Source organism: Melospiza georgiana, chromosome 28 (assembly GCF_028018845.1).
Source record: "Melospiza georgiana isolate bMelGeo1 chromosome 28, bMelGeo1.pri, whole genome shotgun sequence".
Lineage (NCBI taxonomy): Eukaryota > Metazoa > Chordata > Aves > Passeriformes > Passerellidae > Melospiza > Melospiza georgiana.
The window spans coordinates 4,882,410-4,894,234 of NC_080457.1; the positions used below are offsets into that span (position 1 = coordinate 4,882,410).

Here is an 11,825-nt window from a genome sequence, read left to right on the forward strand (position 1 = left end):
GGCTGAGCTCTGTGGCTGTCCCAGGCCTGGCTGAGGGCACAGGGGGCAGGGACAAAGGACAAGGACACGCTTTGTTCACTGTGCCCACCGTGCCCCCGGCCCCTTGTCAGATTCATTGCCCTGCACAGCCCTGGCAGGGTTTGGGGTGTCCCTGCCCTGGGTTAGGGGACACTGTGGGGGTGATGCCCGGTGCGGGCGGGCTCGGTGCTGTCAGCTCCATCCGGCTGTGGAGGGCAGATCGGGGCCGATGGAGGGGCCCTGTGCCCGCTGTCCTTCCCGCTCGCCACATTTCCGCTGGTGGGGACTGCCTGCACCCCGAAATAGCCACCCCGAGATGCCCATCCCGGAACAGCCAGCCCGAGACTGGCACCCTCCGGGCGATAGGCTCAGGCTGCTGTGGCCGTGTCCCCCACCCTGTCACCGTGTCCCTCACCGTGTCCCCCACCCTGTCACCGTGTCCCTCACCCTGTCCCCCACCCTGTCACCGTGTCCCTCACCGTGTCCCCCACCCTGTCACCGTGTCTCCCAGTGGTGGCACTGCCACCTCCCGTTCCCCGCCCTGCTCCAGCCACATCCGTCTCCCCCGCACCTCTCCGGCTCCCCGCAGGAGCGGATGCGCGTCCGGGGGGGCCCTTCCTGCGCTCCCCATTCCTGCCGGGCCCGGCCCCAGCTGCGTCCCCCGAGATAAGCCCGGGACACCCCGGGACAGCGGCTGTGGCCCCATTTTGGGGTGACGATGGCGCTGCTGCGGGTGCTGCTGCTCCTCGGGGGGCTGCGCCTGCCCCGCACGCTGGGGCTTCTCCAGGAGCCCCCCACCATCTACGAGGGACCCCCCGGCAGCTACTTCGGTTTCGCCCTGGATTTCCACACGAGCGAGGGAAGGTAGGGAGGCACCGGGGGCCGGGGTCGGGCACGGCTCATCCCCGCCCGCCCTGACACCCGCTCTGCCCCCAGGCCCAGCGTGGCGGTGGGAGCCCCCCGTGCCAACAGCTCCCAGCCCGGCGTGGCTCAGCCCGGCGCCGTGTTCCTCTGCTCGTGGCCCCCCGGCCGGACCCCCTGCCACCCCCTGCCCATGGACACTGCGGGTGCGTGGGCTCCCGGGGCGGGGGGCGGGCACGGGGGGTGCCAGCCCCGCACATTGCCCCTGTCCCGCTCCCCCAGGGGACGAGAGCGAGAGCCAGGGCACCCTGGAGCTGCGCACCTACAAATCGCACCAGTGGCTGGGAGCGTCCGTCACCAGCTGGCACGGCAACCTGGTGGTGGGTGCATCGGGGAGATGTGGGCACCTTGGGTGGGCACGGGGTGGGCACTCAGCCCGTGCCATCGCCGTGCCCAGGTCTGTGCCCCGCTGCAGCACTGGAACGCTTTGGAGGGGCAGCACGAAGCGTTCCGCACCCCCACGGGTACCTGCTTCGTGCGGAGCCCGGAGCGCTCCGTGTGGTACTCGCCGTGCCGCGACCGCACCATGGCCAGCACCTACCGCCAGACGGGCTACGGTGAGCGGGGAACGGGGAACGAACGGGAACGGGGGGGATCCAGCCCGGGATCCCAGCCCCGAGTCCCCCTGACCCTGCCCTGTGCCCGCAGCGCACGACAGGCGCTACTGCGAGATCGGCTTCAGCGCCGCTGCCACCCCGGTGAGAGGGGATTGGGGGGCTCGGGCACCTTGGGGGGATCGGGGGGTGCCCCCCGAGATGCCCAGGGGGAGCTAACAGAGATGCAGAGGGTGCGGCCAGGATGGTACCCGGGTGTCAGGGCAGGGGATGCTGGGGTGGGGATGTGCAGTGGGAATTCCGGGAGGAGAGGCCCTGGGAATGAGGGGGTGCCAGGATGGGGAGGCTGGGCTGGAATGTGCCAGGATGGGAAATACCGGGGTGGGGGATACTTGGCTGAGGATGCTCTGGGGGGGATGCCAGGGTACCTCGGGGGATGCTGAGCCAGCTCCTCCCGCAGGATGGGACGCTGCTGCTGGGTGCCCCCGGCGGGTATTACTTCTCAGGTGAGTCCTTCCACCCGGCTGGTGCTCCCGGGATGGGCACGGCGGGGAGAGGGTACCCTGGATGCGGTGCCCCGTAAGTGCCACCCGCAGTGGCGCTGCCAGCCTGGGGCGGGTGGCAGCGGGTGCCCCGTCAGGGCTGGTGCTCCCTGCCCCGCTGTGCCCAGGCCTCGTGTACTCGGTGGAGCTGGACAAGATCCTCCGGCGCTTCCTCGGCACGTCCCTGCTGTGGCTGGGGAGCCCCGGGCGCCCCACGGAGCCGGTGTTCGGGGACTACGAGGATGGGTACCGGGGTGAGCAGCGGGCACGGGCACCCTGCCCCACCGCCAGCTCCTGCTGGGGTACCCCAAGTCACCAGTGCCCATCTCCCTGCAGGATACTCGGTGGCTGTGGGCGAGTTTGATGGCAACCCCAAAACCAAAGGTAGGGCTGAGGGGTGCAGGGAATGGGGCTGGATGGGCCTGGGGCACCCCAGAGTGACCTTGCTCCCCTTCCTGAGGGGGCCGGACAGGCTGTGCCAGGGGTCCTGCCATCTCTGTGCCCTCATGGCCCCATGTTGCACCAGGGGTATCCCTGTGCCCACCCCAATGCCGGGGGTATCCCTGTGCCCACCCCAATGCCAGGGGTATCCCCGTGCCCCCCTCGATGTGCCAGTGGGGCACTCAGGGCTCTCATCCCTCACAGAGTACGTGGTGGGGGTCCCCAACAAGAGCAACACGAGGGGTGAGGTGAGTGCTGCGGAGTGCCTGGCGCCGAGGGGACACCAGGGGGCACCGCCATGTGTCACCCCGGGCTGGGCCTGGCGCTGACACTGCCCTGGGCAGGTGGAGATCTTCACTGCGGGGGACACCCTGCGCCGGCTGCGGGGCATCGCCAGCGAGCAGGTACCCCTCAGTACCCCTGTCCTGACACCCCCGGTGCCCCACAGCACCCCAGCCCCGTCCCACAGCACCCCCCGGTGCCACCTTCACCCTTCCCAGGTGGCTTCGTACTTCGGGCACACGGTGGCAGTGGCCGATGTCGATGGGGACGGGTGAGAGCAGGGACAGTCCCCCCTCCTCCCTGGCACCCAGGGGTGCTGCCCCGTGCCTGGCACAGCGCTGGGTGCCCCCGGCCCCCGAACCCGCGGAGCCTGACCGTGCCCCCGCTCCGGGCACAGGAGGGACGATCTGCTGGTGGGTGCCCCCCTGTTCATGGCCCGGCGCTCGGACGGGCAGCGCAGCGAGCTCGGCCGCCTCTACCTCTACCGGGGGCAGCAGCGCCTGGCCGGGCCCCCCCAGACCCTGACGGGCACCCACCCCTACGGCCGCTTCGGCGCTGCCATCGCCAGCCTGGGCGACCTGGACAGGGACGGATTCGGCGGTAACAGCGGGCAGGGCGGGCAGGGGCTGTGCCACCCTCAGTGCCGCGCCTGGGGGAAACTGAGGCAGGAGAGCGCGGGGGGCGGGGGGAGTTCACGTCCCTTCTGTCCCCAGACGTGGCCGTGGGCGCCCCGCAGGGCGGTGACAGCGGCAGCGGGCAGGTGTTCATCTTCCGCGGGCACAGCGAGGGGCTGGCACCGGTGCCCACGCAGCGCCTCGAGAGCCCCTTCCCCGGCGCCGCCGCCTTCGGCTTCGCCCTGCGCGGTGCCACCGACCTGGATGGCAACGGCTACGCGGGTATAGCCCTGGCAGGACACCGCCCTGGCACCGCCCTGGCACCGCCCTGGCACCGACCCTCTGCTTGTCCCGCAGATCTGCTCGTGGGGGCTTACGGGGCAGCCAAGGTGGCCGTGTACCTGTGAGTGCCCGTCCCTGCGTGGCCCGGGGCTCCCTCTCGGGTCCCCTGGCACCTCAGCAATGTCCCCGTGCCCCAGGGGACTGCCCGTGGTGGTGGCCCGGACCCAGCTGAGCGTCCCCGACGGGCTGAACCCCGAGATCCTGGACTGCTCCCTGCCCAACTCCAGCGTCCCCGTCAGCTGGTGAGGGGACACTGCCATGGGGACACTATGGGGACACCACCGTGGGCACAGGACAGGTCTCTGAGCGCTGTTGGTGGTGTCCCCCCGCAGCTTCCACGTGGAGTTCTGTGTCAGCGTGACGGGCCAGGACATCCCTCGGAGCATCCGTGAGTGCCAGTGTCACTGGGGTGTCACCGGGGTGTCACTGGGGTGTCACCAGTGCCACCTCCCGTGTCCCACCAGAGCTGGAGGCTGAGCTGCAGCTGGACCGGCTGAAGCCGCGGCCATCGCGGCGGGCGCTGCTGCTGCGGGGACACCAATCGTCCTGGCAGAAGGCGCTGCTGGTGGCACCGGGGGCACCTCCCGTGTGCAGGAACCTCACGGCCTACCTGCGGGTACGGGCACGGGGACAGGCGGCGGAGGGAGAGGACAGTCATGGAGGGGCCGGGGATGGGGATGTGGCATCGCCACGGGATGGGGACAGCGTTGGGGACAGGGTTGGGGATAACAGTGTGTCCCTGTCCCACGATGGGGACAGCGATGGGTGGGGGCTGTGGGGTGGGCACGGGATGCCATCCGGAGTGCTGTGCCCATGGTGTCCCCAGGACAAGGCTGAGTTCAAGGACAAGCTGAGCCCCGTGGCGCTGAGCGTGGCCCTGACGCTGCCCAGAGAGGCCCCGGGGTTGGTGCTCTACGGGGACACCCTGGTGCAGGCACAGGTAGGGGGGACATCACCGTGGTGACACGGGGGGGGCTCAGCCCCGCCAGGGCACGTGTGGGTACCCCCGGCCTGGCTGAGCTCAGCTCTGGGGTCCCCAGCTTGTGCCAGTGTCCCCAACCCCCCCTGGGATTGCCCCTGTCCCCCCCCCACTGTCCCCAGTTCCCACTGGGATGTGGCTCCTACCCCCCCCCCCCCCCCACTGTCCCCAGTTCCCTCTGGAATGTGTCCCTCACTGTCCCCGCCACTCCCTGGTGTGCCCGTGCTGTTCTGCCCTCTGTGCTCACCCTGCAGTCCCCAACCCCTCCCCTGTCTGTCCCCTCTGTACCCAGCACTGTCCCCATTCCCAACCCCGCGATGTCCCCTCTGTCCCTCTGCCACCTCCAGTCCCTCCCCAGGATGTCCCCCTGCAGTCCCTGCTCCCTCCTTGGCGTGTCTCAGGGCATGTCCCCAATCATCCCCCTGGATGTCCCCTCTGCTGTCCCCATTCTTCCCTCTCGGAGATGTCACCTCCCTCCCCTCCCTCCCTGGATTGTCCCCTCTCTGCTCTGCACTGTCCCAAACCTCCCGTCTGGCCCCTCCACCAGCCCAGTCCCTCCCCGGGATGTCCCCAATGACTCCTTCTCCCCCATTTCACCTCGAATGGGGGGGTCCCCCCTGTCCCCTCGCTGTCCCCTCGCTGTCCCCTGCCAGACCCACATCATCCTGGAGGACTGTGGCGATGACAATCTCTGCGTGCCCGACCTGCACCTGGCCGCCCACACGTGAGCACGGGGCTGGGACTGCGGGCGTGCCCGGTGTCCCCGCGGGGTGCTGAGCCTGTCCCCGTGTCCCCCAGCCCCAGCCAGCGCCTGCTGATCGGCGCCGAGGCCGTGCTGTCCCTGCGGGCCAGCGCCACCAACGCGGGCGAAGGCGCCTTCGAGGCGGAGCTGCGGGTGCAGCTGCCCCCGGGCACGCACTACCAGGCTGCCCGCAGCACCATCCCGGTGGGTGCGACAGGGCACGGCCTGGGGGGGACCAGGGGTGTCACAGGGGTGACCGGGGCGGCGGGGGCACGTCCTGTCCTTGCTGGCATCACCTGCCTCTTTGGGGGTGCCCGGTGGGGATGGGTGCTGGGAGATGCCCAGGGTGGGGGACCCAAACCGTGTCCTTGGTGCTGTCACCTTCCATGGGAGTGCCCAGGATGGGTGTCACAGGGTGCCCAGGGTGCTGGGGGGACTCAAACTGTCCTTGGTGCTGTCACCTTTCGAGGGGGTGCCCAGTGGGGATGGGTGTCAGGGGATGGCCAAGGTGGGCTGGGGACCCAAACCGTGTCCTTGGTGCTGTCACCTTCCTTGGTGCCCAGTGGGGATGGGTGTCAGGGGGTGCCCAGCTGGTAGAGGGGACATCACAGAGAAGAGATTTGGGACAGTGCAGAGAGGGGACATTTCAGGGATGGAGGAGGGGAAGGAGGTGACATCTCCTGGAGGGAAGAATGGGGACAGCAGAGGGGACATCCAGGGGGACGACTGGGGACATGCCCTGAGAGGGAGCAGGGACAGCGGGGGGACATCCTGGGGAGGGTTTGGAGATGGCAGAGGGACAGAGGGGACATTCCCAGGGTTGGGAATGGGGACAGTGCTGGGTACAGAGGGGACACCCAAATCAGGGGGCTCACACTGTGTATTTTGTCCCCCATGGGGCTGCCTGGTGGGGGTGGCTGCCCAGGGATTGGGGGTTCGTGCCCTGCCCTTGGTGGCTGTCACCCTTCACAGGGTCCCCGCTGGTGATGGCTGTTCAGGGGTGTCTGGGGCTCAAGCCCTGCCCTCAGCTCATGCAGGTCCCCAGCGTGGCTGGTTCCTGGTGGGGTCCCTGATGTGTCCCCACCCCACAGGGGCAGGAGAAGCTGAGCTGCAACCCCAAGAAGGAGAACGGGACCCACGTGGTGCTCTGCGAGCTGGGCAATCCCATGAAAGCCGGAGCCCGGGTAAGGGGACAGGGGGGTCCCTGCTGTGCCTGTCACCCACCAGGGCTGGTCACCCACCTGCCCCTGTCCTCTGCTGTCCCCAGATCACCGTGAACATGGAGCTGAGCGTGTCCGGGCTGGAGGACATGGGGGATGCCATCACCTTCCACCTGCAGCTGCGCAGGTGACACCGTGCTGCCCCCCCCGTCCCCACCCACTGCTGGCACCTCGGGCTCGGTGTCCCCAAACTCTGTCCGTGTCTCATCCCGCTGTGTCCCCACAGCAAGAACAGCCCCAGCCCCAGCCACGGCTCGGTGACAGTGACAGTGCCCGTGGAGGCAGAGGCGGAGATGGAGCTGCGAGGGTGAGGGTCAGGGGGACACGGGGACAACGGGGGCACCAAGGGCGACACTGACCCCCCTCTCCCACCAGCAACTCCCTGCCAGCCACCATGGTGCTGCCCACGGGCTGGCACGGGGTGCGGGGCAGCCGGCGCCTCGAGGACCACGGCATCAGGCTGGAGCACGTCTACGAGGTGATTTCGGGGGATGTCCCCTCTGTCCCCTCCCCGGCGCCATCTCCTGTGCCTGGCATCACCCACCGTCCTCCCGCAGCTCCACAACAAAGGTCCCGGCACCGTCAGCGGGGTCACCCTGCGCCTGGCCGTGCCCCATCGGCTGGGGGAGCACGTCCTGCTCTACCTGCTGGGGCTGGGCACCGAGGGGGGCACGAACTGCACCCAGCACCCTGCCCTCAACCCCGCACAGGTACGGGCTGCGGCACCCTGCCCGCGGGGCCGCTGGGACATGGCAGGGACGTGGTGTCACCTCTGTGTCCCGCCGGGGCCGCTGGGACATGGCAGGGACGTGGTGTCACCTCTGTGTCCCCTTCCAGCTGGAGATCTCCGCTCCGACGGCCGCGGCGCCCGGGAACGGCAGCCGGCACCGGGAGCGCCGGGAGGCGGAGCCGGCGCCGGGAGCGGGGCTGGGGGACCTGGGGCTGGGGGACCTCGTCCGTGTGGTGAGCGGGGACCCTGGGGACTGCCGGTGGTGATGGAGACAGGGCTGGGGCTGCCAGGGTGGGGCACATCCTTTGGGTGACCCTGGGGATCTGCCGGCGGTGATGGAGGCCGGGGGTGGGACATCCCTTGGGTGACCCTGGGGACCTGCTGGGCTGGGGTGCCAGGGTGGGGGGACATCCTTTGGGTGACCCTCGGGACCTGCGGGTGTGATGGAGGCCGAGCTGGGGCTGCCAGGGTGGGACCACATCCCTTGGGTGACCCTGGGGACATGCAGCCCACGGCTGGGAGTGTCCCCGAGGATGGGGGCCCCCCGACACCCACCGTGTTGGACGCCACCCTCAGGACTGTGACAATGCCACCTGCGTGGACATCACCTGCCACGTGGCCAGCCTGGGCAAGGACCAGCGGGCACTGGTCAGCGTCCATGCCCTGCTCTGGATGGACACCCTGCAGCAGGTACTGTCCCCTCCTGGGGACAGAGGGGACGGGGTGGCCTCAGGGCATCCCTGCAATGTCCCCTCCTGCACGGTGGTACCCAGAGAGCACCCTGGGGATACCTTATGTGGGGTCAGGGATGCCCTGTGAGCTGGCAGCACCCCTGATGCCAGGTTCCCATGTGTCCCCATGTGTCCCCACGCGTCCCCCTGCTGTCCCTAGCGGGAGCACCTCCGGGAATTCCGCATCCAGTCCCAGGCGTGGTTCAACACCTCGGCCATGCCCTACCGCGTCCAGCCCCGGCTCCTGCCCAGCGGCCAGGCTGAGGTAGGGCTGCCGTGGCCGTGGGGACACGGGACAGGCCGCGGTGGCAGCGCTGTCACCCCCCTGTCCCTCTGCAGACCGAGACGTGCGTGGTGCGCGCCAGCCCCGGCGGCGAGGGCGCTGTGCCGGTGGGCTGGGTGGTGCTGGGGGGCCTGGCCGGGCTCCTGCTCCTCACCCTCCTCATCCTCCTCATGTGGAAGGTCAGTGGGGGCAGGGGGACACCGGGGACACCGGGGACATTCAGAGGGACCATGAAACACGGGACACAGTGCTGGGGCTGGGGGCTGTGGGACAGGACGGGGGACAGCAGCACTGGTGACACTGTGGGGTCCCCAGAGTCAGGGGGTCCCCGCGGTGGTGCCACGGGATCTCCGGGGGGCTGAGCCTGTGGGATCCCTGCTGCGGGGTCCCCTAGGGCCCGATGTCACCGTGTCCCCTTGCAGATGGGTTTCTTCAAGAGGACGCGGCCGCCAGCCGAGGGGGACACGGAGGAGCCGGGCCAGGCACAGGAGCCGGGCCAGGCACAGGAGTAGCGGGGTCCCCCCGTGCCCCCCTCACCCCGCTCTCCTTCCCCAGCCCCTCCGTGCCCGTGGGACCCCGGCCCCGCTCTGCTCCCCCCGCACAATAAATCCCGGCCCTGCCCTCGGCTGTGGTTGTGTCCCCCCGGAGCTGCACCGGGGGCAGGGAGGATTTTGGGGACCCCCGTGTGTCCTTGTGGGGTGCCCCGGAGGGCAGGGGGGAGGTTGGTGTCGGGGTCAGTCCCGGGGGCGGCTGCACTGCTGGGGGATCGGTACCGGGGCCGGTGCTGGTACCGCGGGTGGGTCACGGTACCGGGGTGGCACCGGGGGATCGGGGCAGGACCAAGGGCCAGTCCCGAGGTGCCGCTGTGGTACCGGGGCTCGACGCTGAGGCTCCGGGAAGTACCGTGAGCGGGTCCTGGGATGCCGGTGCCGGTACAGGGCAGTCCCGGGATGACAGTGCCGGTACCACATCCCCGTCCCGGGGCTCGGAGTGGAGCCGGGAATGGGTCCCGGGAGGCCTGCGCGGTACCGGGGGCAGTGCAATGCTGCCGGTGCCAGTACCGGAGAGAGCCCGGCAGCGCCGAGTCCCGGTCCTGGTCTCGGAGCCGTACCGGGGATGGGTACAGCGGGTCGGGATCGGTACCGGGGTTGGTGCCGGGGCTCGAGCAGGGTCAGAGGTGGATCCGGGGGTCGGTGCCGATGTCGGGGGTGGCTCCTGAGATGCCGCTGCCGACACCGGGGTCAGTCCCAGGATGCCGGTGCCGGTGCCGGTACCGAGCCCGAGTCCGGGTCCCGGGGAACGGTGCCGATGTCGGTTGCGGTACCGGGGACGGGTCCCGGAGCGGTGTCGGGGAGCGGTGCCGGTGTCGGTTGCGGTACCGGGTCCGGGTCCCGGAGCGGTGTCGGGGAGCGGTGCCGGTGTCGGTTGCGGTACCGGGTCCGGGTCCCGGCTCTCGGGCACCGCAGGGGGCGGTGCCGGAGCTCTGGGGCGGTGCCAGGGGCTGGGCCGGGGGTCTCGGGGCGGTGCCGGGGGTGGTCCCGCTGCCGGGGCGGCGCCGCTCCGGGGGTGGGCGCTGGGCGGCCGTGCCCGGCGGCTCCGGCAGGTGGAGCCCGGTCCCCGCGGCGGGCGGGCGGACGGGCCGGGCGGGCCGGGCATGGCGGGGTAACGGCGCGGAGCCACCATGCGGCCCCGCCGCCTCCTGCCGCCGCTGCCGCCGCTGCCGGTGCTGCTGCTGCTGGCGGCCGCGGGCGGGCGGCGGGCGCGGGGCGCGGCGGAGCCGGGAGCGCACGGTGAGAGCGGCCTTTGTGTGCGGGGCGGGGGGCGCCGCCGGCGACACCCCCGCGTTCCCCCCGCGCCCGCATCCCCCCGGCATCCCTCGGCCCCCACCCCCTGCCCCGCACCGCCCCGGCCCCACCGGCGCCCCCGGGCCCGCCCGAGCCCCGCGCCCGCATCCCCCCGGCATCCTTTGAATCCTGTGGCCCCCCCGCGCACCGCCCCCCGATCGATCGATCCCGGCACCGGCCCCCCCATCCCCGCATCACCCCCTCCCCGGCATCCCCCGGCGTCCCTTGGCTTCCGAACCCGCTCCCGACGCCCCCCGCACCCCAAAGCCCGGCCCCGCCCGGCTCCGACACCCCCATCCCTGCCCGCCCACCCCCCGTCCATCCCCGGCTCTGTCTGTCCGGCCGCACCCCCGTCTGTCTGTCCGTCTGTCCGTCTGTCCGTCTGTCTCCGGTCCCCGGGCGGTTCTGGCCACCGGCGGGAGGGCGGTGATGGGTGGGGGGCCTGGCAGTGCCAGGGGGTCGCGATGGTGGGTGGGCGTCACAAACCAGGGAGGGGGTGAAGGAAGTTGGGTGGGGATCGCGGGCAGAGCTTTGGGGTGCGGGAGGGTGGATGGGGGCGCTGAGCAGAGCTTGGGGGTGTCTGGTGGTGGGTGCAGGTCCCGGGTCAGGGGGTGCAGGGGGTCCTGAGCAGCAGCCGGGGGTGCAGGATGGGGGTGGGGGTGCATCCGGCAGGCAGGGTGGGCCTCGGGGTCCCCTGTGACCCCCATGCACCCCAAACCCTCCTGTGCCAGGGCGAGGCGTGCCCGGGGCTCACAGGGGGGTCCCTGACCCGTCTGTCTGTGCTGGCTCAGCTCCCGTTGGCGTCACCCCTGCCCATCCCTGTCCCCGCGGGGTGACAGACACGGCAGCGCTCCTCAGTGCCACCCCAGGGCCTGGCACCCCCGCCCGGCTCACGGGACACTGGGGTCACACTGGGGGGCACTGGGGAGCCAGCGAGGGCCGGTGCGCCTTGGGGTGGCCTCACCGCCTCTGGGGACCCTTTGGTGGCGGCGGGGGCACAGAGAGCGGGGACGGGGCCGTGCCTGTGCCCGTGTCCCCGCGCTGGGGGTGGCACCATGGCCCCCTCGGATGCCAGCTGTCCCCCGGCAGCTGCGGGGACATTCCTGCCCGCGGGTGCCGGCTGTCCCCGCCATGCAGGGGACACCCCCAGCCCCTCCATTCCCGAGCCCGCCCCTGTGCATCTCCGGAGCAGCTGCTGCCAATCTCCCCCCACTCCTCGCCCATTGCCACATCTGGGCCGCATCTGGGCCGGGGCGGCTCGGGGGGGGTGCCCGGTGGAGCGGGGGGCTCCGGGGCTGCGGGGGGCCCGGCGGCAGCCCCGGGGCGCGGGATGAAGGGATGAAGGAGGTCGTTGCCTGGGTGACGGCGCCGGAGCCGGGCCCGCTGCCAAGGGCTGCGGATCATGCGCGGGATGGCGCTGGCTCGGGGGGGCCGGGGGCACGCGGGGCTTTGGGGTCCCCCCGCCCTCCAGCCGGGCCCTGCAGCGGGGAATGGCCGGGGGATCCCTCCCCCTGCCGCTGTGGGGCCGGCTGGGTTCCAGACCCCCTGGCCTTGGGATGGGAGTGAGCGGCACCTGGGGGTG

The 11,825-nt window shown here is 71.3% G+C and overlaps 1 protein-coding gene across 1 annotated transcript; it reads left to right on the forward strand.

The window, feature by feature from the left end:
- The first annotated feature begins 736 nt into the window (after nucleotides 1-736).
- ITGA2B (integrin subunit alpha 2b) lies at nucleotides 737-8,911 on the forward strand. The gene is made up of 30 exons (XM_058041498.1): nucleotides 737-882; nucleotides 955-1,085; nucleotides 1,162-1,259; nucleotides 1,337-1,496; nucleotides 1,588-1,637; nucleotides 1,954-1,999; nucleotides 2,164-2,289; nucleotides 2,372-2,419; nucleotides 2,681-2,724; nucleotides 2,821-2,880; nucleotides 2,977-3,029; nucleotides 3,156-3,358; nucleotides 3,472-3,654; nucleotides 3,730-3,775; nucleotides 3,852-3,956; nucleotides 4,047-4,102; nucleotides 4,179-4,330; nucleotides 4,541-4,654; nucleotides 5,347-5,417; nucleotides 5,492-5,639; nucleotides 6,527-6,619; nucleotides 6,703-6,782; nucleotides 6,882-6,962; nucleotides 7,031-7,133; nucleotides 7,213-7,365; nucleotides 7,493-7,618; nucleotides 7,962-8,075; nucleotides 8,277-8,381; nucleotides 8,456-8,578; nucleotides 8,822-8,911. Exons 1-30 carry the CDS (start codon nucleotides 737-739, stop codon nucleotides 8,909-8,911), a joined length of 3,108 nt encoding a protein of 1,035 aa, XP_057897481.1.
- Nucleotides 8,912-11,825: the final 2,914 nt, after the last annotated feature.

Excerpts from the sequence above, each read along its gene's own strand:
- ITGA2B (XM_058041498.1), top strand. The coding sequence starts at position 737 with ATGGCGCTGCTGCGGGTGCTGCTGCTCCTCGGGGGGCTGCGCCTGCCC. Across the intron at positions 5,640-6,526 it reads CTGCCCGCAGCACCATCCCG|GGGCAGGAGAAGCTGAGCTG; the intron begins GTGGGTGCGACA and ends CCCACCCCACAG. Across the intron at positions 7,366-7,492 it reads CTGCCCTCAACCCCGCACAG|CTGGAGATCTCCGCTCCGAC; the intron begins GTACGGGCTGCG and ends GTCCCCTTCCAG.